The following is a 27,385-nucleotide window of genomic DNA, read 5'->3' on the forward strand; positions in this document are numbered from 1 at the left end:
AACCAAACCAAACCAAACCAAACCAAACCATGCTCAGCCCTTAGAAATCATCTCTTTCACCAAAGCCACATTCGCAATTTCTTCTTTTGCAACCTGAAATGCGCTGCGTTGAATAAGAATCATCTCTTTATTGCCATTTCCTGCGCGACACAAACCGCCCCTCTTCCCTCCTCTCTCCCCAACCCAACCCTTTTGCCTCCGCGACAAACACTCCTTTCCTCGAATCACTAGAATCTATCCATTGACGCCCCTCATCCTCACAATGGCCACCGACTACGCCAAGAAGACCAACGCTGAGCTCGTTGAGATCCTCAAGTCACGGAACCTCCCTCACACTGGCAAGAAGGCGGACATGGTTGCGCGCCTCCTGGAAGACGACAGCTCGAAAGCCGCTGCGCCCGCTCAAAACGAGAACGCGGATGATGTGATCGACTGGGAGGATGATGAAGTTCCTGCCGCAACCTCTACCACGACGACCAAAGCCGCCGAGACTGATGCTGCAGCTGCAGCTGTGGCTCCGGCCCCTGCTGAAGAGACCGCCACCGCCGCTCCCAAGGCGGAGGAAACCGAAACAGATGGCGCGAAATCGGCGACGGGAGCAACCAAAGACAGTGCAAAGCCCTCAGGTACAGTAGAACCGACGGGCGCGGAGGAACAGGCAGCCCAGCAGCCTGCGGAGGAGAAGCCAGCACCCAACTTCGCTCTCGGTCTCACTGTGACGGATTTGGAGGAAGAGTTGAAGAAGCGCAAGGCCCGCGCGGAGAAGTTCGGTATCACGGAGGAGTCGCAGGCTGCGATTGACGAGGCGGCGAAGAAGCTTGAACGCGCTAAACGGTTCGGCACAGCGGGTGAAGCGCCTGCTGTGGAGAGCGTGAGCCGGCTTGACCAGGCTTTGCCGGAGGGATCACGGAAGAGGGGTCGTGGTGAGAACGACCAGGGTGGCCGAGGCGGCAAGAAACGGAATCACAACGGGCGGAACAACCAGCGCCAGCGTGGTCGCGGCCATAGAGGCCAGGGACAAGGCCAGAGCCAGAAGCACGGACAGGCCCAGAAATCTGCTACGAATAACGGCGCCTCGAATGGCTGGAGTGAGAAGGATAAGGCGGCCATGGAGGCTCGGAAGAAACGCTTCGGCACCGGCGCGTGATTTTAACCTCTCCAAGCCCGTCTGCTTGATGCCTACCGCTATTATTCTCGGTTGATTTCTTACATTATGTCTTATATCGATTTATTACTGCTATGTTGTCAATCATATTCGGCGTTATGGGGCCACTTTGATATCCAGTTCTGTCGCTTGGGTTTATTTTCTGAGATGGAGATGGGCGTCATAGTAACAGTGTGCCGTATTGCTCGTAGCTTGAGATTTTGGTTTCAGCGAGTTAGTAGTATCCTGCAAGTCAGACCAACTTTTTTTCTCGAACACTACCCAGTAGGGTGAAGTAAGCGTGAAGTTTGCGGCTGGATTGTTAGGGTAGGGTTCTGGTAAGCCCTATCATCACTTCCTAAATAACACTGAAACAATACCGAACTGGACTCTCTTCATCGAACAGGTAATACTTTGAGACTTAGATCCACGGTCAGAAAAGTGACAGGTAGAGCAGACAGTTATGGCCGATGATATACTTAGCTCATTGTTTGGTGCATACTGCTTCTCAATACTCGCGGAGGGAGTTCTAATAGCATGGGCATTTCTATCTAAGCTAAGCCTTGTTGATATTAACATGCCGCTCTTTCATCTTGAGAGGCTCGCGCCGTGGCTCTCAGACAGGACGCAATAGTAAAGCAGTAACTACTCAATGAGAGATAGGTATTCTCATCATAGAGCGAGTGCGTTCTCAATTTTGACTCCGTTTATTACGCCTCAAAGTTTCGTTGGGACAGAGGGGATTGATTCATCGAGCTCACCAACCAAAGCGACAACGCCAAAGTCCAATGAGACTCGATGAATTATTTCGTATCCTCCGTGCTACTAAGTGGGTATTGGCCCGTCTTAAAAAGTATTTCAACGGAGAAAAGCGATGGCAAGTGAGTACCCGTGCGGCACTGATTTTATCAAAGACTCTAACACATTCAGCTTTGCCCAGTAGCTGAACTCCACTACACTGTCATCACGTTAGCGGTACGAGTCACGAGGTCATGGGGGCACGGGCACAGCTGAACTGCGGCGCGGCAGCGGTTCCTGCAGCAAACCCGATCGACGCGCGCGCTGCAGCTTCAGTGACGCGATTTCTTGCATTCCACTCCGTATCCGAATCGCACTGAACGTAGAGAACACACCGGAAGATTAACCACAGGGACTGACTGACGCTATCCTCCAATTGGGGTCCAAGGCTGCTGATTGGCTTCGGTGGCTGAATTGAACAATCCCTGTCATTCCCCAGATAACGGTTTGACTTACCGCCGTCTCCACTTGAATACTCCGGCGTCGCCATGACCGTTCTTTTCTCGACGAATCGCTTTGCTGAAGTGGCATTTTGGCCATCGAACTAAAACTAGGGCTGCAATGATTCGCGCCTGTTGGCCGCTCAGGTGTAGTTGCAAGGCTCAGCGGCAGTTTAGCGGCGGATCTGGACCCACTGCTCAGGGCACTGAGCAGCGACCACAGAACGGCCGAGCGTCAAGACTTGGTATTTCGATTTGCCCCGGATCCAACTGCCAACCGTTCAGAACCAGAGTGCGACTCTGTTTGGTTCACGGCCCGTTCCAAACGTAACTCTGCGCGGAGGTCTCAGCTTCAAGAAATCACAATACTGGGAATGCCTCCAAGCCCGTCACTGGTCGAGGCCACACTTCTCAGCATTCACGTTCTCTGTGACAAGACAACTTTCTTTTGCCCAATCTGGGCTCGCGATAGCCGGTCACTTGTGTTGGCTGTGCAACGAAACGTTCGGACTCGGAGCGAACTTTCTACAGGCCTCGCTTCTATTGTGTATCGTCAGGGTATTCCACTAACCAACGAAGGTTAATTGTTAGCAAGAAAGTCTCGAGTGTCCAATAATGCCGGTGTAGAAATTCCACTTAGCTGTCCAGAGTCGAGGTCTTGTAGTTGGTACTGCGCCCTGCTCGTAATGCATTGCGAGTGGTGGGGCAAGTATGCCTTATTTTGGGAATCCGGGCGAACCAACTGGGACATATGCGAAATGATGCGAGAAACTCGAAACTGACTTGATGCATTGCTAAAAGTCAGTTGGGGTACGTAGCGTCTCACACGTACTCTGTACGTCGAGTTCGGTGTCTCCGGTAGTGATCGGCCGTGGTCAGTGACCAGTAAGTGCAGTGACCAGCACCTGACCGACTGCTGACTGTACTGTACTGCCAGAAAGATCTCCCCAGCAGCCTAGGGGCAAATTATCCGACTTTACATCAAATCAGACCATTCTGCTCCAGCAACACTACTGGCCAAGGAGAGTCCTAAGCTACTGCATATTTTCTCTGCCCATCAAACTATCAACGCGGTTTGTCTCGATCATCAGCTAGTGGAGATTCTGATATTGTTCTCTGTTTTGCCTATGGTCGTTCTGCTTAAGCCGTCTCTGCGCTATCTTCCGCCACTCGCCCCGGCTTCAACCTGTCACCTTCCTCGCACGGCCCAACCGCTTTTAAAGCCGGTCATACCGCGTCCTTTTGAGTTGATGTGAGATTCGTACCTGTCGTCGCTTGCAAATATTGAGAAAAGTGGGTCGAATTGTCTTCATCCCGTTACCCACCAGTTTTATCGACCAACGACGCCTGGTGCCGTTGACCCTCTTACCCTTCGAGAGATAGCTGAAGTTGATACTGCAAAGACGAACGTGCAGCATGTTCACCAATGATTGCCTTCGTCACACCAATCTCGAATGCGAGACCGGCGTCGATCTCGCACATCGCGCCAGGATCCCTCATGGTCGTCTTTAGATGGATCGCTCCCCTGCGAATGGGGATCTGAATTCCCCACTAGACCCAGAGGCCCCAGCAGGGTTGAAATTTAGCGCGAGGCACGTTCTCACGTTGAAAAAGGCCCAGATTCCAGATCTATCGCAAGTCAGGACTGCCGCAATCGCATCTCTCACATCTTCTACTCTCGTTTATTTTGCGTTGTTACACGCACAGCTTAAGTTCCTCGGTATACCCATGCCTTTTCGAATTTAGGCGTGGCCTGAAAGTATATGCGACTCTGACGTGGTCGTGCAGGCCCAGCTCGGATCTATTTCGCCATCTTAGCCACAGCGGACCTGCCTGTGGCGGAGCGCCTGCATATCTCGCACTATACCGCTTGGGCATGTACACCTTGTCGCCTATTTCTTATTGCTTTGCCTTGTCATGATCGAGCTGCAGCTTCATATCTAACTAGCTGCCTCATTTCCCCCCCCGCGACATCATCTATGTTCTGTTGGAGAGGCTGGTTTCCTTTTCTACTCAACAAAGTCTGTGGTTGCATTCTTCCGTCTTTACAAGCTTAGATCTACATCGCTCGCGCGAACCGCACTTTTCCAGTTTCATACTTGCAGATACACCCACCATATCCATGTTTGCTAGGTGCTAAGTGTGCTCCTTTCTTCTCGCATTGCCGACAATGCTTACTGGACAATTGTTTCCAGTTTCTTCATAATATAGCTATTCAACTCAAGACGGAATGATTCTACCTTCACACTATCCCGCGCCACGTTCTAATCGATATCCGGGAGACTGGAGCTGGAAATTGGACTTAGCGTCGCACGATGTCGTACAAGTCTGATGGTGGCCGTATACCCCGGCTGAGAGAGTTGGGGCATCGATCTCGAAACGCTTCTACACCAACGATCGCCACCTTGCCCAGCGGTTATGGGTCGGCGAATTCATCATACTCAGGGCCACAAATCCCAAGACTGGCGATGCGCCCAACAAAATCCAGAAGGGCGGCGTCGATGTCGGAAGCAGAAGAGAACCGCCCAATCGTTGCACAATCAAACTTCGTCCTCTCCTCGGATCCTCGTCCGTACATGCCCCCCCGAGCACCCACGCACCCACCGGAATCCTACTCCACGTTGAATCAGCACGTGCACCGAACCCTGCATACTCCTGTCGTACCTCAGACCCCTATCGACAACCGCCCGCCAGTTCAAACTCGACCACGAAATGTTTTACGGAGAAAGGCGCCTACAATAGGTCAGCAAAACGCCAATAGCAAGCTTCAGGCGGACTCGATGCGGCCCAGTGGTTTGAATGTGATTATTCCGAGTATCACTGCTTCGGATCGCCACCAATACAGTTCATCGCAGTCTTCCAGTCGGACAGAATTGGCCAGGGAATCTCGGTCGCCGATGCTTTCTCCTGACAAAGTCACGACTGTGTCGGCGGAGCAGAAGGTACATAACGGCCCTAAGGAGCTGGCGAGTCTTCGGACCACTATAAATACTCGGGACCTTGCCCCTTCCACCCCTATATTCCCTTCGGCAAGCACGCCATCGACAAGATATTCTGGGTCGCCCGGTGTCTGGAGTAGGACGTCTGCGTCCACCCCCACTTCCTTGTCATCATGTTCTCCTGGAATTACTCAACCTATGAAGGTGGGTACTCGATTAAGACAGCCCAGTCCCTCACATACCAGATTACCGATATTTTCACCCCAGACGCAGAAGCCAGGACTCCCATGTAGCCCAGCAGTTGGAAAGTCTCCTCAACTGACCCAAGGCGAGGAATCGACTACTTCACTACTTAACCACCGTCGCGAGGATGCCGCGCAAACATCTGATAATGCGAGTGCGCCACCTTTGGTGCCTAGTCAACTAGCTAGGAGGACGTCAATGCAATCCGGAATCCCAAGGCAAACGAAAAAAAATTCAGATCCCTCCACGGCGGAGAAAATACATGCGGGGCCAATTTCCACCTCAGGTATTGCTCTCGAAAACCGGACTATCCCCAGGCCATCAGTTAGAATTCCAGTTAGGCCGAGCAGAGAAGGGACTGATCAACTAGAGGTGGAACCCTCTCCAGTGGTGAAAACAAACATCCCTGCTCGGGCGATAAAGGGTCATAAACGGCGCATATCCACGGAAAGCTCCCACGGGCTGGTCAGCAACCAGTCAGCAGCCACGTCTGTTGATTCTCTCAATCTGTGACTTCATCCCGAATTCGCAGCCCAGCTTCACCGGAATCGGCATGGAAGTCAACCAAAACGCTATCCAAGTTGCCTAAAGCCCCGTCTGCGGACCCAAGCCCCGAAAGAACTAGGAGATTTGGAATTTTCCCTAAGAAATCAAAACCGGACTTGGATGCTCGTTTAAACGAAAATAGACCTGCGCGGAAGGGTCCCGCTGCTGGGACGGGCCATGAGGGCTATGGAAAGTATGCGCAACGGGGTCGCAAGGCCAGTATCAGCAGCCCCAGTGGCTCGAGAGCAAGGTCAACAAGTACAACCAAGTCTGTTTCTAGTAAGGCTAGTAGCCGAAGCCGAACGGACACCGAACTCGACGATTTCCTCCTCGCGCGCCTGGAACCAGTATATCTTAACGGTGGCGGTATGGACGGCGCAGCTTTGTTACGGACTCAAAGTGAGCAAAGCACAAGCGCTTTCAGTACAAAGTCTGCGCCTGCTCCTGTTCATGATCAGGTCTTGTCTACTGGTTTTGATTACAAGTTTTCCGCAGCTGCGAAAAGTACAACTGAGCTTAAAGAATCGCGCAAGGACCTTTCTAGTCCGGCAGTCAACGCCGTGTTCAGCAACCGCACCAAAGTTCCAACCCTAGCTGATCCTGAGAGAGCTAGAAGCCGACCTGATACCCGCCCTACTCGGACTCCGTCACTGAAGAAGGACTCTGAAGCGTCTACGCGGCATGCCCCCTCACCTGGTGAGATGACGAAGCCCTCTAAGCTGGGACTCAATATGAAATGGCCGTTTTTTCAGAAAGACTGGGAGCCAGAAGCTTCTGATCCCCAGCATAGGGCTCCTGCATCCAAGTTGCCAGCTCAAGTTGCTACCCTCAAAAGTCGCCGCCCACCTGCCCATTATGCGTTGGTCGACACTGATTCTGATCCATTGGAGGAGATTTTCCATAATCTTGAAGATTCTCCACCCACAGGAGAAACGGAAGACGAGAACACACTGCCAGTGGAAGTTTCGGAACACCTGAGAATCAGGAAGCCGTCCGTCCTACTTCCGTCTCCGCCAAAGCTACATGATGAATTCGCCCTGAAACGACCAGCCCCACCCACTGTTGATAGATCCAAAGCCTCTCCGGAAGAAGCCGCCGTACTCAAGCAGCAAATGACTCCAGAAAGGCGCTCTAGTCGATTAGCGCCTGTAGGACGAATCCCGCGTGTTGTTTCCAGGCGAGACAGGCAGCATAAACCGGCCTTGCAGTCTTTCTCCAGGCCGTTTAGTGTGGCTGAGTCTCATTCAATGACTGTTTCGGCCCCTGGCCAGTCACGGGGTTTCTCGAGCCCCGAACGAAATGTCTTAGTCCCAGATCCTGGATTGCACATGAAAGCAGGAGTGGGATTCGACCTGACTTCACCATTCAGCGGCCTTATGAAAGGTAGTGCCTTGGACTTTCTTGCCGGCCCTTACTCCAACAATGAGTTCTTAACGTTCTCACCTCCTCGGAAAGACTCCATATTCTCGACTTCAAGTGAGTCTGAAAGCCTCGCTGCCATCACTGCTGTAGTCCCTGGACCCGAGTCAGATCTTATGGAAGATGAGATATGGGGTGAATATGACGAATTCATTGACCACGTTCTCTCGCCGGAGACTCCCAGTATGCCCTCCTCTCGGGATCAAGAAAGAGGGGAGAAGATTGAGTCAGCTGCAAGGGCGAGTCGTGCTCTCCAAGTTGGGCTCAACAGTAACCTCTCTGTGCCTTTAACGTCACCCCAACAGCCAACAGTTTCTCTGACGCCAGCATCGCCTGAAGGAAGCGTCAATTCGATACACCTACGCCGCTCCAAAATCGCTAATGCACTTCACTCGTCTCTAAGCCCGACTTCCCAACCATCGGTGAGTGATATGATGGCTCGTTTTCGGGGCGACCACCAAGTGCGCAATGATAACTTCAACTCGGATGTGCACACGCCTGCATTCACTGCTGAGCAACCCCAGCCCAGCCTTCATAGCTCTCCGGTTCTAGAGCCATCACCGAGCTTCGAGAACTGTCGCCAGCGGAACACTATCCTGTTTGACATTGCCGAACGTGATCGCGAAGGCCCCACAGCCCAGACTAACATTCGGTCAGGATCTCTAATGACTAGTCGCTGGTTGTCTTTTGGGAGAGTTCTCTTTAGCCCCGCACACAACCACGTTAAAGAAGGGGAGCATGTTAGGATTCTTGTGGTTGATGGGCTTGCAAACGATGACTGGTCGTTCTACTGTGCTTTGACTTACCCAAATGCCGACGTCTACTGTCTTCACGAAGGACCTACCCCAACCGCGTCAACGCACCCAGCAGCCTGGCAACCCCCGTCAAACCACCATACAATTCATCACGCCAGTCTCGAGGACCCAGTGCCATTTCCCAAGGGCTTCTTTGCTGCCACTGTCTTGCGCTTTCCAGCCGCTTGTTCCGAGCGCGCCCAGAACAACATCATCTCGGAGTGCAAACGCGTCCTCCGCCCAGGTGGCTATCTAGAAATGAGCATCCTTGACCTGGACATGGTGAACATGGGAATACGCACCCGCCGAGCAGTCCGAAAACTCAAGGAAACAATGTATCTTTTCGACGCTAGTATAAGCCTCAAGCCAGCTAGCGACAATATCCAAAAACTAGTCGGCCTCCACGGCTTTGATAATCTCCACCGCTGCATGGTTCGCATTCCGGCCGCGGGCATGATTGTCCGCTCTTCCGCTTCTTCTTCATCAACGGCCTCCTCCAACCCATCTACCCTAACTACCACCGCCATTGCATCCTCCACGGCTTTGTCCGCTATATCTGGCTCTTCAGCAGGCCACCGCTCCAACACAAATTCACACGGCAAGTCGTCATCCAACGACACCGTCCTCTCCCTCGGAGATCTTCTTTCTGACCCCTCGCCGTCTCCGTCAAACGACGAGTCCATCCGGAAGATCGTCGCCCGCGTCGGCCGCTGGTGGTACACTCGCTGCTATGAAAGTCCCGTCTTGCCAAATGGCGATGTCGATCGCAGTATATGGGCCGACAAGAAGATCCTTCGCGAGTGCCAGCAACGAGGAACGGGGTTTCGTTTGTTGATTGCTTATACGCAGAAGCCGAGCGAGAAACGCCGGACAGCAAGTGTTTGACGTCTCCACTTGCCATGACATATTATGATGATGACCGACGAGTAACGACATTTATACTACATTATTTAATTGTTTAATGCTTTGCGGCAGTGGAGATATTTTATTTCTCCCTGTTTCTATTCGCCATTTGCATAGTTTGCGTTATGACCTTGTCACGTTTTGCTTTTCTTTTTCCGTCTTATATACGGTGGCTGTATGAACAATTCCCCTCTGCCTTTTGAGTTGACTATACTCTTATGATGCACATGTACTTCACTCTCCTACCATGAAGCTGGATCTTTGGGTGGATATTGTTTTACGTTCCTGTTGTCTATGTTTTCGCTGTTTTATTTTATTTTATTTTATTTTTCCTTTTATCTTTCCAGACCAAGACTGTAGCCAGCAATGGCACTATCAGGCATTAGATGAAGGATTAATACGGTATATAACGGCCGCAATAACACACATAACCATCAATCTTTTCTCTGGATAATAGTGCAAAATGAACGCCTCATAACTCACCCTTCGAATCCAGCAACCTTTTCAACCCCGTCTGTCTCCCCTACAAGCTTTGACACCCTCGTTTTCAACTAGTCCCGCTCCGCTTTCATGATCTCGAGTTCCTCCTCGAGCTGATCCACCTAGCCGACCCCGTGTTGGCAGCACCTCTGTCTCTTTCTTGTGTCTCTCTTGTTGTTTCGCCTGTGCCTATCCCTCAAATCCTACCAGGTCTGGGAGTTTGCATTCTGCTTCAGAAGAATCTTCTTCATAAATATACCACTGAATCTATTTCGCACCCCTCTTCCTTGTCAGCACTTCGATCTCTTCCCCAAGCTACCAGATGCTCCAACATTCCAGCCATGCACGTGACAAAACAATGGCCCCTCTTGATCGACAGTCTCACAAGCCATCCAGACGGCCAACTCCAGCATCATGGCGGGCGTTTGGATCATCACGGCCCTACTGTACGTGGTGGTCAGCGCATCTTCGCTGCAGCTCCTACCCCCAACACCTGTCTTTAGTGACCATGACCGCGTCAGGAGCAAGGTCTGGGAGACAGCAGCCAGCTGCAGGAGAATCTACATCGACGCGGATTTTGCCGCCAGGAAGGACACTGACGGGTTGACCCTTATTCCTCCAAGCGGTCATGACTTCGCCGAGGTCTTCCTTGAAGACCTCAACCATATCACCGGCTTCAACTGGTCCCTCGAGACTGTCGAGTCGCTGCCAGCCACTGCCGATGCCAACGGTGCCATCCTCCTCGGCACCTTCACGGGTCACAGCGCGTCTCTGACATACGAGAACGGGATGCCTACATCTGAGGGCTATGAGCTAGACATCTCGCCCTCGGCTGTGTTCATTGGAGGCACCGGCGCAAGGGGCACGTGGTGGGGGACTCGGACCGTCCTACAGATGCTTCTGATCGGCAACAATACACTCCCGACTGGCCGATTGTCTGATGCGCCAGCCTATGCCACCCGTGGGTATATGCTAGATGCCGGACGCAAATGGTACACTAAAGAGTTCCTTAAAGAGATGTGCAGTTACGCATCGTTTTTCAAAATGAGCGAGTTCCACTACCACCTTAGCGACAATTACCCGCTCAACCGTGGCCGCAATGAAACCTGGCAGGACGTCTATTCGCATTTCAGTTTGCTGCCCGAGGATGAGTCCCTGCTGGGCATCGTGCATGGCCGCGAGAATGAGACGCTCTCGCGCAAAGACTACGTCGACTTACAGAAACACTGTGCGAGGCGCGGTATTGCTGTGATTCCCGAGATCGAAGCTCCCGGTCACTGTCTTTACGTGACAAAGTGGAAGCCGGGTCTTGCACTTGACAAACGCGACCTGCTCAACCTCTCGCACCCGAGCACTATCCCCACTATCCAGCGTATCTGGGCCGAGTTCCTGCCCTGGTTTGATGTAAAGGAGGTTCATGTAGGTGCTGACGAGTATGACTCCAGCCTAGCGGACGACTACATCGGGTTCGTCAACGAGATGGCCGACTTCATATCATCAACTGCAGGCAAAAACATTCGCATCTGGGGTACTTTCATGGAAGATTCAGAAGACAAGAGTCTCCGTATCAATCCAGACATTACCATCCAGCACTGGCAGTACGGTCAGTCAGACCCGCTCAGACTTATCGACCAGGACCACCACATCATCAACTCCCAGGACTGGTGGGCTTACATGAGCATCAAGAATGACCACATGCCCATCCTTCCGGCTCCGTATCCGCAGTTCTTTAACGAGTCGCGTATTCTCAACTTCGCTGACCAGCCTTCGTGGCAATGGATGCCGGCTGACTTCAACAATGTCAACACCACAGAGCAGCCATTGCCCGATGAGCCGCTACTTAAGGGCGCCGTGATGGCAGCATGGAATGACAACGGGCCTGATGCGTCAACAAAACTTGAGATGTACTACGCCATGCGCAGGGGTATTGCTCTTGTTGGTGCCCGTTCGTGGAGTGGTAGCCGGGGGCCTGAAGTGCAACCGAAGACCTTAGACGCCAGCATCGACTTCTTCTCGCCGCTTGCCCCAGCTCAGAATCTTGACCGCGTCATTCCTGTCCCTGGGAATGGCAGCGATGGTCTTCTTGTCTCCTGGGCGCGACCTCACAGCAGTACCAATAGCAACCACATCAGACTTGGCAAGGGCAGCAAGGGCATGAATTACACCTGCACCCTGAAGGCCACCGGGCCCTTTACACTCTCCAGCAAAGACAACACCCTCTCCCTCGACCGCGAAGGGACTCTGTTTTTCAAGGAAGATGGCTACATCTACCCACTCCGCTCCGTAACAATTAAAGATGCCCTCGAGCTAGACCCCGGCCACCCCGGCCGTATCTGGGCTAACACTTCGTCGACCCACGAGCCGGTCACCATCTATGCTTCCGTTTCACACCCGGTAACCATCACCATAGCCACGGATGTTGAGCATGGCGCGGTAGTCTGGCTTGATGGACAGCTGGTCGGCCGCTTCGAAGTCTTCGTGTATGGTGGCAGGAATACCGAATTCAGTTGGAGCCAAATGGCGTTTGTGGCGCCGCTTGAGGATGTTTGGGAAAAGGGCTTGGTGGGCTTGAAAGTGGAGGGGAGGAACTTGTTTGAGTACGTTTGAGTCTCTCAATCGGGGTGATTATTGCGTAAATTTTAGTTCATAACTAACTTAGGCACATAATCTGAATACAATTTCGACTGGTGATGAGACTCCTTTTGCGCACTGCAAATTATTTACTCTCAGGCTAAACTTCCTCTCAAAGCTCATATCATGCGTTGTAGCCCCCAGTGACCGACGACTGTGTTTAAGAAGCGATTAGTCTGAGAACCTTATTAGAGTTCCACTGTTGGGCGTGGCAATGCTAGGGGAGTGGAAAAGCAGAGGTCGAAGGCCTAGGGTCAAGAAGGCTTACAATGCTACACTTTCTGTATCCAAGGTTCTCTACATTAACACCCACATGGACTGCTGCTGGTAGTGAGTATGCAGATTTGAAATAAACTGGAATGTCTTGAACTCATCTCTTTTCTTCGTACTCCCATCCAAAACAGTCAACCGCGTTCCAGTTGAGAAGTGGTAGAAATAGGATGTGACAAGGTGGGACAATTCGCTCCCAAAGCGGGTCTTCTTTATATCCTCTTTTTCAGTAAACAGCTGGCAGTTCGGTTGTAACATCCGACGAGTCGAAGAGTTATAACAAGCACTGGCCTTCCTTTGACTCTGAAGCTGTATATCGTAGGTCAGGAGATGAAGACATATTTCCCAACGGGTACTGCTATGTGTATTTCTGGATTCTGAGGCCGCATCTATAAGCTAGCCTGCCGCTATGACAGTAATAGAGGCTATCCTGGGGGTAGGCCTTCAGCTATATTTACCTACCTGCTACATGCTTCTTGTTACCGGCCATGCCTGGTTACCCTGTGTGTCTCCTACGGCACCACAATCATTCGATTGGTGAATATCCATCCTACTTCTTCCTTCGACGCTCGTTACTCCTCAGTCTACCTTATCGGTCAGACTCTGGACCGCTAATCTGGGGCGTTCTAAAAGAAGCTAATGCCGAGCCTCGTCCTGCAGAGAAAACTGTAAGAGATGAAGAAAGTACTAAGTATATCAAATGTTATGAACTCCTTTCAAAGCTGACGCTTCTTCGTAAGAAGATGTAGACAGAAACAGAGAAGAGTGGGCTCCTCAAATGAATACCCAAGTAGTCGCCCAAACCCACGTCAATTCCAGATTCTTGATGGTACCTTGTAGGGATATAATTGTATGTGGATGGGATATAATTGTATGTGGATGGGATATAATTGTATGTGGATGTCCAACGGGGTAACCACTCAATACATATCATCAGGGTTAGTTGTTGAGCGCGCTCTTCCGATCTAGATACACGGTTGGCTTCCTTGGACTGGCGTGATCGTCTTACTGCTAATTATGTGGGACGAACGCTCGGCGGAGGTTGCAGATTTCTGTGCATATCTTAGCCAGCGCTTCGTACTGGGTAAAGGAGGGAAGAAAGAAGTGCTTGTATCGGGAGAAAGGGGTATCATTAATGCTGTAGCTGGTGGAGTATATTGGGGTGCGTAAGGACCGACTTAAGCCACCATTCAATATCTATGGTGTTTCGTATAGCAGTCTAGGAGAGTGTTCAGATGCCAGGGATGCTTATACGGAAGAGGTGAAACGGGATAGTCGTCCAAGGGCAAGCAGGTGCCTATTTAAAACGCGGAAAGGAATCTCTTTAGAGAGCAGGTTGCGCAGGTTTATTACCTAGTATGACAGGCGGATATCATACCGACAGTTTATGGGCACTACGCCTATACATCGCCAGTACGGAGGCAATATCACCGTAATGTGATGATATGTTAGGCAAAACTTTCGCTGGCTTGGTAAACAAGCGCTTTCACACAGAGGTGCGACAGTGATATGTTCTTCCGGAAAGAGATAGAAATAATAAGGGTTATTGTTGCCTGCTCATCCACTATCAGCTGAGAGGGAGGACTCACTGTCCAGCATCCTCTATGCCCCGAGGTTCAGCTGCTCCAAGGCTCAACTGGAGACTAGACCTTCACAAGACTCCTCAAACAATTTCTGGTACCTTTGTCGATAATATAGCTGTATAATATTCGACACGAGCTCATCGGTATGTAGAGAAGTGCGCTGTCAGCCGTTCTGTACCCCGCAAGTAATGTATATTCTTCCATGTGTATAACAAGCCACGTAGGTTGTACTGAGTTAAACCGCAGGGGGCTGGATGTACCCCGCTTGCGCCTCATCGACATGCTGTCCCGGGTTCCAACCCTGGACAGGGAAACTATTCACAGGATATTACTTCAGGCGAGCTGGCTATCATGACCATGATGTTGGTATGTGGTTCGCCACGGCCAGGCCAGGCCAGGCCACGCAAAGAATCCGGCCGTCAAAGGAGAGAGGGGTTGAACGCGCTCAGATCTGTGTCGTTTCCCGCCCGGCGCTATCCATTATTTTGTTCAACCGCCAACTAGCAGAATGGCGAGTTTCAGTGGCGGTGGCATTCGTGTTGTCAACAGGGGCGTCAAGCGTCGAGCTAATGGAGGGTATCTCGGGTAATAAAGTTTAGAGGCGATCAGAGTTTGAGGGGCGCTGCGCTTAGGAATAATCGTGAAGACCGACCAGAAGCCGACTAAAGGCCGGATCTCAGAGGGCTTGATGCTGCTTGGGTTCGTAGACTTCAAAGGCGGGGTGGCCAGTCGCAGACCAACCGGATGAAACAATTTGGCTCGATTTGCAATATGTTGTATATGAAGTGATCCGGCTGATCCGCAAGGAATATTGGTTCACGTATAGTCCAGGATGATTTGAAATGAAGCCTTAGAGTGCCGTTGTTATTCTCCGACGCTGTGACAAGTCTCATTCGGGACCTCGGCGACTCTTTCTCGATGATTGCTGGGTCTGTGGGCATGTACATGCATACATAGCGCCTCGAGCTCTCACGTTGAAACAGCACCGTTATCGAGCTTTGGCCTCAGCGGGCTGCAGTGGCTGCATGTCAATGTCAGTTCGCGGCACTAATTTAGACCCGTAAGCTTCGAGCCCCACTGTTGATGCGCCATTGTCTGCACTGCACGGCCTGGCGTGGTCTGGACGAATGTTTAGCGTCTCGTTGCTCTCCTCTCGCACTGTCTGGCCGAGTGGGCCCGCTCATTGGAACCTGGATTGTACGGCGGCGCGCCATGGCTGTTCGGCATACAATTATAGATTTCAGTCCTCGGACCTCCTCGCTTTAGATGCCGGATCCGATTGTCGCCTCCTATTCGCACGGTCGCTAGTGCTCCAGCGGCTGCCAGCCCGGCCATTAGGCAAGTCAGATGGTCAGAGTGGCCGAGAACTCGCAGATGCCTTGCATAGAAGCCGAACTTTGTTCCAAACCGAATGCCAGCGGGTCTCTCGCAATCTGTTGAGGGCCCTGTGTTGCATCGTGTAAAATCTCCACCAGTGGCTTGTAGTGTTTTCACTAGGACGAGTACTCCGCTGTTGAGTCTTGCAACAAAAGAGTAGAGGCGGTGCATGTTTCGTGCATCACAGTGACAGGCAGCATAGCCGCCCCTTTAATCAGAGGTAGTGCCAGGTGGATCAGAGAGTTTCTAGGTAGTGACCAGGCTTGCACTAACAAACCATTCTATGTGAAGAAGCGGAGAATTGCCTGGTCTACTGATAAGGGATATGGACCAGCAAATCCTGTACATGAAAGAACACAATCCCCATGGGGATTCCGCTCCACAGCTAGATAAACCCTGGCGAAGATGGCCGTCTAAGCTGCCATCGTCTGAGCAGCGCTATGGCACGTATTTCCCTGATTAGAGGTTCATCTCCGGCATTGTGCAGTATTGCGTTGTATCTTATCCACCTCGGCTCTCGTCTGACATCGTCCTAGTAGTCGCCTCCTTCATAGGATGAATTCCGAGCTGTAGGTCAGATTCCCGGCTCAGCGAAGCTGAGTTGACCGCTTCTTCAACATAAAAGTTAAAGCCAGAAGCCGGCGGTAGTGATGGTAGAGTCTCCTGGACCGGAAAAGGTAATCCGAGTATAGAGCTCGAAGCGCCAGCCATGGCCGCTCAGTAGATCTAAAAGCATGAGGGCACGAATCATCCCCTCGGGCGCTTGGGTCGTTCGACACAAGAAGTCTTCAGGGGATAATTGAGGATAGTGTCGGGTTGACTACTATCTGGTCCGTGCTGAGGTGTCAGGAGACGAGCTTTGACAACGCAGAAACTGAACATGGCAGGGGTCTATCACTAAGACCACCGCAAGACTGAAGAGGGGAGATGAGTTTCAAGGGGCAGCTTGCCCCTCACGCCTAGAATCCGAGTTTCGCACGCCCCAAACAACTTATCAGCAACCCCAAAACAACTTATCAGCAATTTTATACGATCTTTCACAAGCTATCCGAGCTTGCGGCGCACTTAGTTGAACGGCCTAGATTGACCTCGCATTCTTGCCGCCGTCAGCATATTGAGTGGCAAGAGGAACAGTGGTTTACGTATGAATGGATTATATCCACTGAGTCCAGGATGGCCGGGGCGCCAGTACCCGATGCAATAGCACCGGTATTAAGATGTAGGTATGGGTGGGCTCGATGAGACTCTTCCCTGTCATCCGGGCTCATCGACTAGGGCAAAGGTCACGATTGGCCAGGATGCTACCACAGGCGGCTAGCATGCGATGGTGTTGGATCAGGCCGCACCAGTACTGATAATGTCCTTCTTCATTCAGCAAAGAGAACAACCACATCTAACGAAACTTCCCTTGGCAAGCAGTGGTTGATATTAGAAGTGGGTCATCTCTTCGCTTCGGTAGCAATGGGCCTTGGTTTCATTAGACAAATCGGATTCCCAGTGGCAAAAAAAATGCAATGTTGTGTCACTATCCAGGGGAACCAATGCTACTATCTCCAGTTCGGTGGAGAGCAACCGAGTAGCGGATAATTAAAAACTTAGGGTCTGATAAGAGCTGCATGCGTGAGACAAGCGTCCGTCCTCGGATTGATTGGGACGATGCAGCGTGCAGTAAACCACGATCCATGCGTTGATCTCGACGCAACCTATGCTCCGAATTCCGGAAGAAGGTGCAATTGACGAAGAAGGCACTCTTGTCTACTACCAGGTCCACGGATGCTGGGATAAATCGGTAAAAGCTGAGTTCTCGAGAAAACTTCGTGATAAGTTTCGACTGCGTCCGAGTTCTCAATCAATTCTTCCACAGGTTACAGAGAAGCATGTCCAAATGCCGGGCTCGATACGGTTACACAGCAGAGTACGGGAAGGTAAGGACAGAATAGGTGTTCCTCGCGATACCGGACCATGATGGCGTGTAGTCTTTGGTGTTAGAGATCTGCTTGAGCTGCTAGTCTCAACTCCCTAACCAGGAAGCGAACCTATGTCTATGCTTCAACTCGCGCAACCGAGAGCATCGGATCACCCATGGTCATGGTCAGTAGTCCTAGGGGATATCTTCTTCATGCCTGTGCTTGCAATCGAGCTCGACGAATCACTGACAGGCCGTTATCGGTTGGTGGCCATGATATTTGTCCGCTCAGAAGCTAAGAGGGATACACTACCTCTTTGCCAGTCAATCAATTCTGTCTTGAGAATGGCTTGAGAAGCAGTGATTGGTTAACGGCAGTGTAACCACCTATCAGGAGCGTTGTCTGTGCAGGTATCATGGTTCGGTCCATGACGTTGAGTGGAGGGGAGCTTGAGCGCCGTACAGTCCCGTCCTTTGTGAAGCCGTTGGGGAGACTGACTTCGTGACGTCATCCATCCCCGTTTCCTTGGAAGGCGCCATTAATATTGCTGAGACAGCAGTGTTCCTGTCTCAGATGGCGAATTGTCAGCGCCGGTAGGTATGCCGACCGGGTCATCACTCTCATACTGCCAGTCATCCATAAGTCGATCCCCAGAGAGAGTATATAAGCTTGTTTGCGCCAGTGGAAACTTCACTAGCGAGCCATGTAGCTCAGACCTCAGGCAAAGACCTGGGGTACAGACTCAATTGACCACCTCCGGCTCCGAATATCGCGGCAGTCTACATGCCGTCACTTACACTCTCTACCTGCGACCAGAACAGTATGAGGACCGCTGATCGGTACGCCATGGCCCGCACCCCACGATAGGAGCCCCGTTTCTGCATCGCGAGAGCGTCTGTGGCATCGAAGAGAAAGAGCTCAACATTCCTTTTCGAGTTAATGACTGTTGGCGGCCTCCTTGACGGCTCCTAACTTGGGTCTTGAGCCGCCGATGTACATCTGCATGTATTACCTCGACGGATTGATTGATGCAGAGGACTCGATTACCCTGCACTCCGTTCACTACAACGGCAGTTGTCTACCAGGATGTACAATATACCTGGCTTTGAAACCGGATGTATCACTAACATATATCGCGATCTATGATTCAGCGATGCTGGAGCCGATAGATAAATACCTGTCCGAAATCTCATCATCCCCAAACACATCATCCCCAAACAATGCTGTGGTTGGACGGGAGGCGCTAAAGATTCAAGGATGAAGGTCTGCTCAGCGTAGAGTCTAGACGCTTTTAGTCTGGAATTCTGGAGGTACCGGTGGGTCGAGGAGTGGAGACTCCAATGAACCCACAGTTATCACAAACTGAACCCTCCTGTCATGATGGGTGCTTGGGAATTTTGGAACTGGCCAGACACCCGGCTGGTTCGGGAGGAGGGAAGGGGGAGGAGCAAAAAAAGAGGGGAGGAGAGGGGAGGAGAGCATGGACAAACTTGTCTCTCATCCATTGGAGGGACTATCAATATTAAACCTTCCAATAGATTTCCGGAGACCGAATGCCTGCAACCTGTAGTTAGCAGAACTGGTGCAAGATGATGCTATTCCCAGATCTGAGAGACGGGAATGCGAAAAGCAAAGCCAGTCTTGAAAAGCCTCCAGAGAGAAAATCCAGGGAAAAAAAAACTTGAAAAGGACGACGCACAGCTGCCTTGATTCCTGGACAGCAGCGGTTTTAGACTCCGAGGCTCTAGTCCCGACGCGGTTAGCCTTCATTGTTCCCAGACATGCACGATTGCAAAAGTGCAGACTCCAAACTCAGAGTGGACCAGCCAGAATGCCCCGGGGGGCCGGAGATGCAGCCATGAAGATCACCTGGCTACCTCGCGAGTACCTCGACGCCCTGTATGGGATAAGGGAGCAGAAAGGTAGAGAAGTAAAAGCAATGCACTCTTTTGCATTTCGCCGCGATATCGGAGAGACAGTATGCAGTTCAAGCTCACCGCTGGAACAGCCCGAGTTTTCAGGGCTCGGAGTAAGCTCGCTAAATGGACGAAACTCGATGAAATCGATGAAATCGACGAAGCCAGCGAATAGTGAATGCTCCGAGGAGTTGCGCACTGCAAGGCAAAAAGTCGAACGAGAGTAGACTATATCAGAGATTTTCAGTCTCAGCTCATTGCTCAACGTGCAGTGGGATCGTGCGATCGGGAGGCGAAAGCATACCGTGGTTGTACAGTCATACCTGGTCTTGACCACTGGGCCGCCGCTTTGGGGCCCCGGGGGCGTTGGATGGCTTGATGGGTAGGGATCGTCCCACCGTCCCAGACCGTTCGATCGCCTAATTTAAGTTGGCTAGTATCAGACCAGCCGCCGAAATGAAAAAAAAAAAAAAATCTTATCAGAATCTCGAAATGGCTGACCGGGCCATCGCGGCCATCGGCGCCATCGTCGTTCAGATGCCTTGGTAGTCTTGACCTTCCGAAGGTGCCGTGAAGTGTTCAAATTGTTCGTTGTGTTCCTCAGTTGGCGGTAGCTGGCCATAGCGGTCTCGGGCGGTGGGAAGAGTTTAAAGAACCTCAGTAGCGTTCCAGACATTCAACGGTACGGACGGTACGAGACGGCAGTACAGTCGTAGTTCCAAGAAATAGGCTCCTAGGCTGAGATTCTAGACTGTCGGGCCTGCGAAGCTACCATGAGGCCAATGCGACCATGGATGGAAGAGATAATAACAATACATAATCATCATGGCAAGATTTGCCCCTCACGAGCTTGGAAGCAAAAAATTTCCTTGCCGCCGGTCAGATCCTCTCCGGATTCGCATTCGCCTTATCATCAGTCAATTAGAGTCAGTGCGTGCATGCAGCTCCAAGGGCGGGTCCAACGAGGTTACTGGCAGGTTTAGTCTCTTATACTACCACATTGACACAGAAAATGACGATTATTGCATATTACTATATATGCGATTAATCCTGCTAATAATTGCCGCCATTATTTCTTCCTACAACGGTACTCTTGAGAGTATATACCTGCTCCCTGCGACTCAGCGCCCCATCGTCCTCCTCTCCTCTCCTCCTCCACCCCACCCGGCGTCCTCTGTCTGGAAACCTGGGTCCCTTTATCTACGGTCTCCTCCCGTATCGCCCGTTCCTTGATTTTGGCCTCTTATCGATCCCGTCATCACATCACCACTGACCACCAACCACCAACCACCAACCATCAAGGCTGATATTCATTTCTCATTTCTCATTTCTCATCTTTCATCTCTCATTACTCATACTTCATACTTCATTTCTCTTTTCTATTTTCTCTCTCTTCGTGGTCTCCTACCGCTGCTTCTTCCCGCCTTGCTTGACTATTCTGGGGTCTGATGTTCCCATGTCGTATATGAAAGGTATGGTTCATTTGGTTCCAGCACGTTTCCTGTGCTCTGCCGCTCCAGCCGTCGCACCGGTCACTTTCCACCGTCCTCGTTGAGCTTCACTTTCTCCTCTTTTGTGCTTTGTCTGGTGTGACAGGCGCTGTGTCGTGGTACCTGGTCTTCTCAGCTGCCTGCCTATCGTGGTCTCCCAGAATCCCTCCACTGCGCCTTCCTGTTTCGTCTGGACCACCGGACCTTGCTGCTCCATTGAAGCTTCAACGCAACGCTCACCTCCGTGGATGCGTACAGTGCTTTACTGCTTCGCTTCTGTTGTCTGAACTTGCGTGGACATCTGTGAGCCTTTGCAACCATCGCCACTGTCCGTTGTTTCGTGCAACCCACGTCCTGCTGGATCATCGGCTAACCTAAGTACCAGACTTTATTTACAGACACATCGCCTGGCTTCAATTGACCTCTTGATTACTTCATCTTTCTCCAACGAAGCAAGCTTCTCATCTCGTATCCAGACCCTTTTGTCGTCAGCCGCTGCTTGTGTTCCTCTGCACAAGACCGGCCGGATGCCATACACTGCGCCGTTGAAGACGTCGCCTTCTACGCTGCATATTGAACATTCTGACCTGAGCACCCCTCCATCTCCAAGCTCACCCAACGTGGCCGACCCGGATGCAGACAACCTAAACCTCCCCCCATCTTACTCTTCCGCCTCCTATGTCCGTCGGCACCGGCGGTCTCCATCTAACAGCAAGTCATTTGTTTTTCCGGCACCTGACAACAGCTTCGAACAAAGCCGGAACACAGATGTCTTTGCTAGCCTTAGGCAGTCGCCTTCGCCTGTGAACGAGGGGCCAATCCCCCCTGGAGCTCTCCTGTCGCCTCCGGAGTCTGGCCAGAACTCTAGTGATGAAGAGTCGAGTAGCCCAGCGAGGGATGTGTTGAAGCTGGAGGAGTTGGAGGCGGCTGTGCGGTCAATAGAGCAAAGGCGAAGTGTATCTCCTGAAAGAAAACCTTCAGAGGATATACTTCCGGCAAGAAGTGAGGAACAGGCGGGAACTTCCCCAGCGAGACCTCGCCGTCCTTCTCTGACCCACGATAACCGCCTTATCTCTCGCTCTCGGTCATTCGTCGAAAAGTCAGCCCACCGGAACCCAGAAGAGGCGGTCACCAGTTCTCCAGAGGACAGTGATCGTGATGTTGACCCTGAACCAAGATTACCAATGGTGCGCAAGAAATCTGGCGAGCTTGTTAGGCCTGCGTTACGCCCATCATCTCGTCGACGGCCGTCTAGCATGCCCGGGACTCCCACATATTCCAAGGCGGTCCACTTTGATGCTCAGTTGGAGCATATCCGCCATTTCTTGCAGCTTGACAAGCCCCAAGCCGTCAGTGCCGGTTCATCACCGGTGGAGGATTTGGAAGCAGACTCCGAATACCCTTTCCATTCCGACTCGTCGAGCTATCCTGCTTTTGAATGGGGACTTCGGCTATCTAACTTTCCCCATAAACCACCATCTCACCCACACCCACGTGTTCGCCTTGAGCGCCTGTTTCTTTCGACAGACAAGCACTCTCTGGTTGGCCAAGTGGTGGTCGCTAACCTCGCTTATCAGAAACATGTTGCAGCCCGCTTCACGTTTGATAACTGGAGAACCACTTCGGAAGTAACGGCGGAGTACAGCCATGATGCTCGACGAAAGCAGCTACACGATGGTTACGATCGATTCATGTTTCATATTAGGCTTGATGAACAGACAAACCTGGATAAGAAAGACATGTTTGTCTGTATCCGGTATAATGTAAATGGCCAGGAGTTTTGGGACAACAATGAGACGAGGAACTATCAGGTCAATTTCACCAAGATCCCCAAGCCGAAGGCTCAAACCCAAGATATGCCTCGCGCACGTCCTCGGCCGAATCTGCCTCGAAGCAGGAGTTTCACTGGATCTGGTAGTCGCCCTCTCTCAATGCCTTCTTCTCTGAAGGATTTTTCCGACATGCATCGGTACATATCGTTCGGTCCTCCTCTCAACGATCGAAAGGAGAAACCTGTTGATGACGATGATGTGCCTCACGATTCTGAGAGCCCTGTCCCTATACGCCGCGACAAGCAGTCGCATCAGGTTTTTGGCAATCGCTATGATTTCGAGTCGTCACTATCCGCCGCTATGCGTAAGAAACCAGAACATGACCGCACAATGTTGACCACCCGAGCCAAGTCTGGAGCTCCTGCGCCGCGGTCTGATGCACGAAGTATATCGCCTGTCCTCCAGCTCGCTCAAGCGAGCCCTGAGAAGCCATCTTCGATGCTGTCAAGCAAGCCAAACCGTGAATCCTCCGTGTATCAAGAACTTGTGGATCGATACTGCTTCTTTGGTTCTCCAGCCTCATCCCCGAAACTCAATCACCCGCTCAAAGTCAATGACTCTGGGCCCGCCACCAGTTCATCTTCGCCGTCGTCACCACCAAGCTATTCCCCAAACGAGAGTGTAGCTGAAGGGTCACGAAGTCTACCAGCGTCTCCGCCGACCTACTCATATAATTATTTCGAACCCATGCAAGAAAGACTCTTCAAAGAAACGCAAACGCCCGCGATGATAAGCGGATGAGCCACCGCTACCGCTATTCCACTCTATCCGTTACGTGTGATCGCTCCACTTCGTCTTCAAGGTGGGCAATACTACACCCGCATTTCGTTGTAATTTCAGTTCGAGTTTGTCGAGTTGCCCAAGCTACCTTACTTGGTAAACCGCATTTGTATCGTTGCTTGCGTCGGGAGTTGGGTTGCTGCTGCATAGCATGCAACCGTTATCTTTAACGCATTTTGCTTCATCCGTGCAGTTCTACTTTCTTTTTCCCTGTTGCGCATTCGGCTAGAACCTCTGCGATGCACCATAAACCGCGAGGTGCCAGTCTTTTGCCTTTTGTATTGTTTACCTAATTTCATGTCTTATGAGATGGCTTGCGGCACACTGGACATTTATCGTGCGATGTTTCATTGCAGCCAACGCAATTATGTCAAGTGATTGGCTCTCCCATGATAATAATGTTCGTGGGTGTTTCCTTTATTTCTTACTTAGCATTATCTCATCTCGCTCTGTTTCCGTTGTGGATGCATTTGGCCAGCCAGGTTTCTCAACGGCGTGCGTTGTCTGAGACTCATTCCATGTTCAAAAGCCCAAGTCTGGTTGTTAATTTAGTCTGCTGATTTGTTCTATGCATGGCGTTAGGAGGTTTTGTCCGTTCCTTTACGGTATTTATCTTGCTCGTTTTCTTAGGGAAGCGTTCGGTCGTTTAGCTGTATTTACGGTTCATTTCATGGGAGTTTTGGGATCATATCAATTGCGACAGATCGCAATCACTACACAGAAACAGACTGATTGAATCATCTTCCAATATTTTCCAGTAGTCTTTGTAGATGGTAAAGACATTAATTATGATGCATCCACAGTAATCGTCAAGTTGATGTTCCTGGTCACATGACCGCCCGCACCCCCCACCCCCCCACCGGCTGCGATCCAAACGCCCCAAACGCCCGCACTCCCGCACCACCTCAGAATCCGCCCGAAAACGCGGCCTGGAAAGCTGTCGTTCATAACGCCCTTTTTCTCTACCCCCACCCGCCAATCAGCGCTTGACGTCGCTTTTTGACTCCTTGCAACTGACCCTCTAGTCTCTTAGTCATTCAGTGAGCCCAAACGCGCTTCGAATCACTCAGTCGCCTACCGCCCACTTATTTAAACCCCTTTCTCCCACTCCTACAAACAATCTTTCTTCTTTTCCCCTCTCTTCCCGAATCCCTCCTTATTTCGACCTCGCCGCCGCCACTTCATCAAAATATTCAACTTCCATCAAATTTCATCCCTTCAAAAACTCCTATACATCTTTTAATACCTATTCATCATGTCTGGACGTAAGTATTTCTCTATCTCCTAAATCTGTCTCCCACTGGACGATTGTCGTCGCCGTTGGACCGTGTCCCAAAACACGTGACGTCAGTCCTTTCCTCCAGATCAACCCTACTTTACTCATCCTCAACCTCCGTTATTCTTTACCTTCTGCTAACACTCACTCTACAGGCGGAAAAGGTGGCAAGGGTCTCGGCAAAGGTGGCGCCAAGCGTCACCGCAAGATCCTACGTGACAACATCCAGGGTATCACCAAGCCCGCTATCCGTCGTCTTGCGCGCCGTGGTGGTGTCAAGCGTATCTCTGCCATGATCTACGAAGAGACCCGTGGTGTTCTAAAGTCTTTTCTCGAATCCGTTATCCGTGACGCCGTCACCTACACCGAACACGCTAAGCGCAAGACCGTCACCTCGCTAGACGTGGTCTACGCCCTTAAGCGCCAGGGCCGCACCCTCTACGGTTTCGGTGGCTAGATCTGCCTGCCTCCTGTTATACATTTTATGTTTCGTCTTTGCGTTTTATTTTGCAATGCAATGGGAATATGGGTCTCGGTAGGGTGTTATTCGTTCGGTCGCTCGGGATTTTGGTTGGGATGATGCCTATCACATACAGATTATGAATCGAATTGAATCTTATATCTAGATTATTGTCTCTTTCTTCTTCTCGTTCGCCCTAGCGCTTGGGATGATATGTGTGGCCTGACCAGTGTCCTTTTTAGATCTCGTAGAGCTTCTGCCTAATAAACATTCTTTTTGTAAAACAAAGTTTGAGGCTGCAAAGCGCAAGTAGCTGATGTTAAAGAAGGATGGGCGTTCTTGGAACTTTACCAGCTTGTAGGGGCTCCAAACCTAACTGTGAGCCGTAAGCCCCAAGCAATCTTGCCATTTTAGGCCGCTCTCTAGCCGATCGATGAATAATTTTAAACCTGTGGTCTGGTAAGTGGCCATATCCCTGGTATGGCGCGGTTAGCAGACTAACAATTATTCTCTAGGCAGGGAGATGGAACAGAGAACTTCCGTATCAATCTCTCATCATGACACTCCCAATCAAATCTGCTTTGATTTGGTGGACTGTACCGGCCAATTTTTTGGGTTTGATCTTAGTCGGGGGCAATATTGGGAAACTGCTGGTGTCCGAGATACTCGCTGATCTTCGTCAACATGCTGCTCCTTTTTGTTGATAGGATCCTCCAGCTTCCATACTTCATCCTGCACTCCAGAAAAGGCGGTAGATAGGAGATCGTGACCGAACAGGACGCTATCCGGTCCTCATTTGCTGAGGTGAAGCTGCCGGACAATAGCTACACTAAGCATTCAGACGTGTAAGTGATACCTTTGTCAGAAAGCCGAAACGAGCTGAAGGAAGTTTGACTGAAGGATAGTTTTCACCGCCGTTTGGACGCATAGCCCAACTATCGACGACCGAACTCTTAGATAGTCCAACAAGTGCCCCTTCGCTGCGGCTATGTAACTACCAAGCTGCGTACCGTTAAGCTAAACGAAAGTATCTCGCTTCCGGCAAATGCAAAACAGGTAATCATACTGGAAACCTTGGCCGAACAGTGGAGACTAAACCAGGCAGAAGAGATATACCGATGGGGGCTATCTACCTGCCGGAAGCGCGGGGCACGATGCGCTACCCAATCCTCAGGTACTGTGTATACTATACAGTCTTTCGACCCTTTACAAAGCGCAGCGGAAATGGAAGAAAGTGATGGCGACATACGAGCAAGCACTCTCAGGGTATATGGCCCTGGGACGCTTGCACACCAGCTGGGGGAGGTTGAATCTGCAGAGGAGCCGTGCCGAGAAGGCTTCTGAGGGAAAATGCCATGCTTGGCCTATACCGGTATACAGACCTTATATTTCTACTGATCCTTGGCCCGCCTCTACCATGGCCAAAGTTGACCAAAGATGCGAAAGTGATGTCTGAATAATCGCTGGGCATCGACAGGATTCGTGGGTCAGATCATCCAGCACCACTGGATATAAGTAGGGCTTCACACAATATATTTGCAACAAAGCAACTTCAAGGCAGGAGCAGGATCAAAGCAGTGAAGGCGCAGTACGAACTCCCAGTGTCCCGGCTTATAAAGACGCTGAGCCCAATCACAACTACACTATCAGTACGGTATATCCTTTGCCGAGTTGGCGCTGCGCAGCATGGACAGGCAGAAGCTGAAAAGATGTACCGCCGAGGTCTAACAGGCTACAGATTTGTGTTGGGTCCAAACATCGTGGGCGCAATCAGTGGGTCAGATGTTGAACGCGCAGGCACGACTTGCAAGACCTTCAAAGTCCTCAACCACTCGCCAATGAGGAATGCTGAAAGCTTCTTCATCGCTGCAACCCTTTCAGAGAATATACGGCGAAGCCCAAAGAATTCGTGTTGATTAAGGGAGATTATATCAGTATGATGGGGAGCTTGTATGGTGAGATAGCTGATATAGAAACAATATATAACCACACCACAATCATGCCAAGAGACTCGGCAAGCGAAGATCGCGCCAACACACGTAATATAATTCGAATGCTTGAAAGTTCTGGGCTGGAAATGATATCCTCCGTAGACTGTAGCCTAGGCTAAAGTTCTGTGGAGATGAACGCTTATTTTCTCCGACTCGCGTTAAGACG

The 27,385-nt window shown here is 51.1% G+C and overlaps 5 protein-coding genes across 5 annotated transcripts, besides 2 other annotated features; all 5 read left to right on the forward strand.

Annotated features, from left to right (window-relative positions):
- Nucleotides 1-6,090: a sequence feature (contig 1.220 1..6090(1)).
- On the forward strand, nucleotides 263-1,147 carry ANIA_09509 (SAP domain-containing protein; the record flags this gene model as incomplete). The annotated part of the gene is made up of 1 exon (XM_863798.1): nucleotides 263-1,147. The coding sequence occupies one exon, from the start codon at nucleotides 263-265 to the stop codon at nucleotides 1,145-1,147; it is 885 nt and encodes a 294-aa protein (XP_868891.1).
- ANIA_09510 (uncharacterized protein) lies at nucleotides 4,698-5,614 on the forward strand (the record flags this gene model as incomplete). The annotated part of the gene is made up of 2 exons (XM_863799.1): nucleotides 4,698-5,457; nucleotides 5,547-5,614. The coding sequence occupies 2 exons, from the start codon at nucleotides 4,698-4,700 to the stop codon at nucleotides 5,612-5,614; spliced, it is 828 nt and encodes a 275-aa protein (XP_868892.1).
- Nucleotides 6,091-27,385: part of a sequence feature (contig 1.40 402..150763(1)) that runs on past the window's edge.
- On the forward strand, nucleotides 10,121-12,668 carry ANIA_02424 (beta-N-acetylhexosaminidase; the record flags this gene model as incomplete). Its single annotated transcript, XM_654936.1, has 2 exons — nucleotides 10,121-12,303; nucleotides 12,530-12,668. 2 exons carry the CDS (start codon nucleotides 10,121-10,123, stop codon nucleotides 12,666-12,668), a joined length of 2,322 nt encoding a protein of 773 aa, XP_660028.1.
- On the forward strand, nucleotides 20,847-24,237 carry ANIA_02425 (protein phosphatase regulator GAC1; the record flags this gene model as incomplete). The annotated part of the gene is made up of 3 exons (XM_654937.2): nucleotides 20,847-20,862; nucleotides 20,987-21,183; nucleotides 21,279-24,237. The coding sequence occupies 3 exons, from the start codon at nucleotides 20,847-20,849 to the stop codon at nucleotides 23,451-23,453; spliced, it is 2,388 nt and encodes a 795-aa protein (XP_660029.1). The 3' UTR covers nucleotides 23,454-24,237.
- ANIA_02426 (histone H4.2) lies at nucleotides 24,619-25,395 on the forward strand. The gene is made up of 2 exons (XM_654938.2): nucleotides 24,619-24,757; nucleotides 24,924-25,395. Exons 1-2 carry the CDS (start codon nucleotides 24,748-24,750, stop codon nucleotides 25,223-25,225), a joined length of 312 nt encoding a protein of 103 aa, XP_660030.1. The 5' UTR covers nucleotides 24,619-24,747; the 3' UTR covers nucleotides 25,226-25,395.

The sequence above is a fragment of the Aspergillus nidulans genome, chromosome VII, assembly GCF_000011425.1.
Source record: "Aspergillus nidulans FGSC A4 chromosome VII".
NCBI lineage: Eukaryota > Fungi > Ascomycota > Eurotiomycetes > Eurotiales > Aspergillaceae > Aspergillus > Aspergillus nidulans.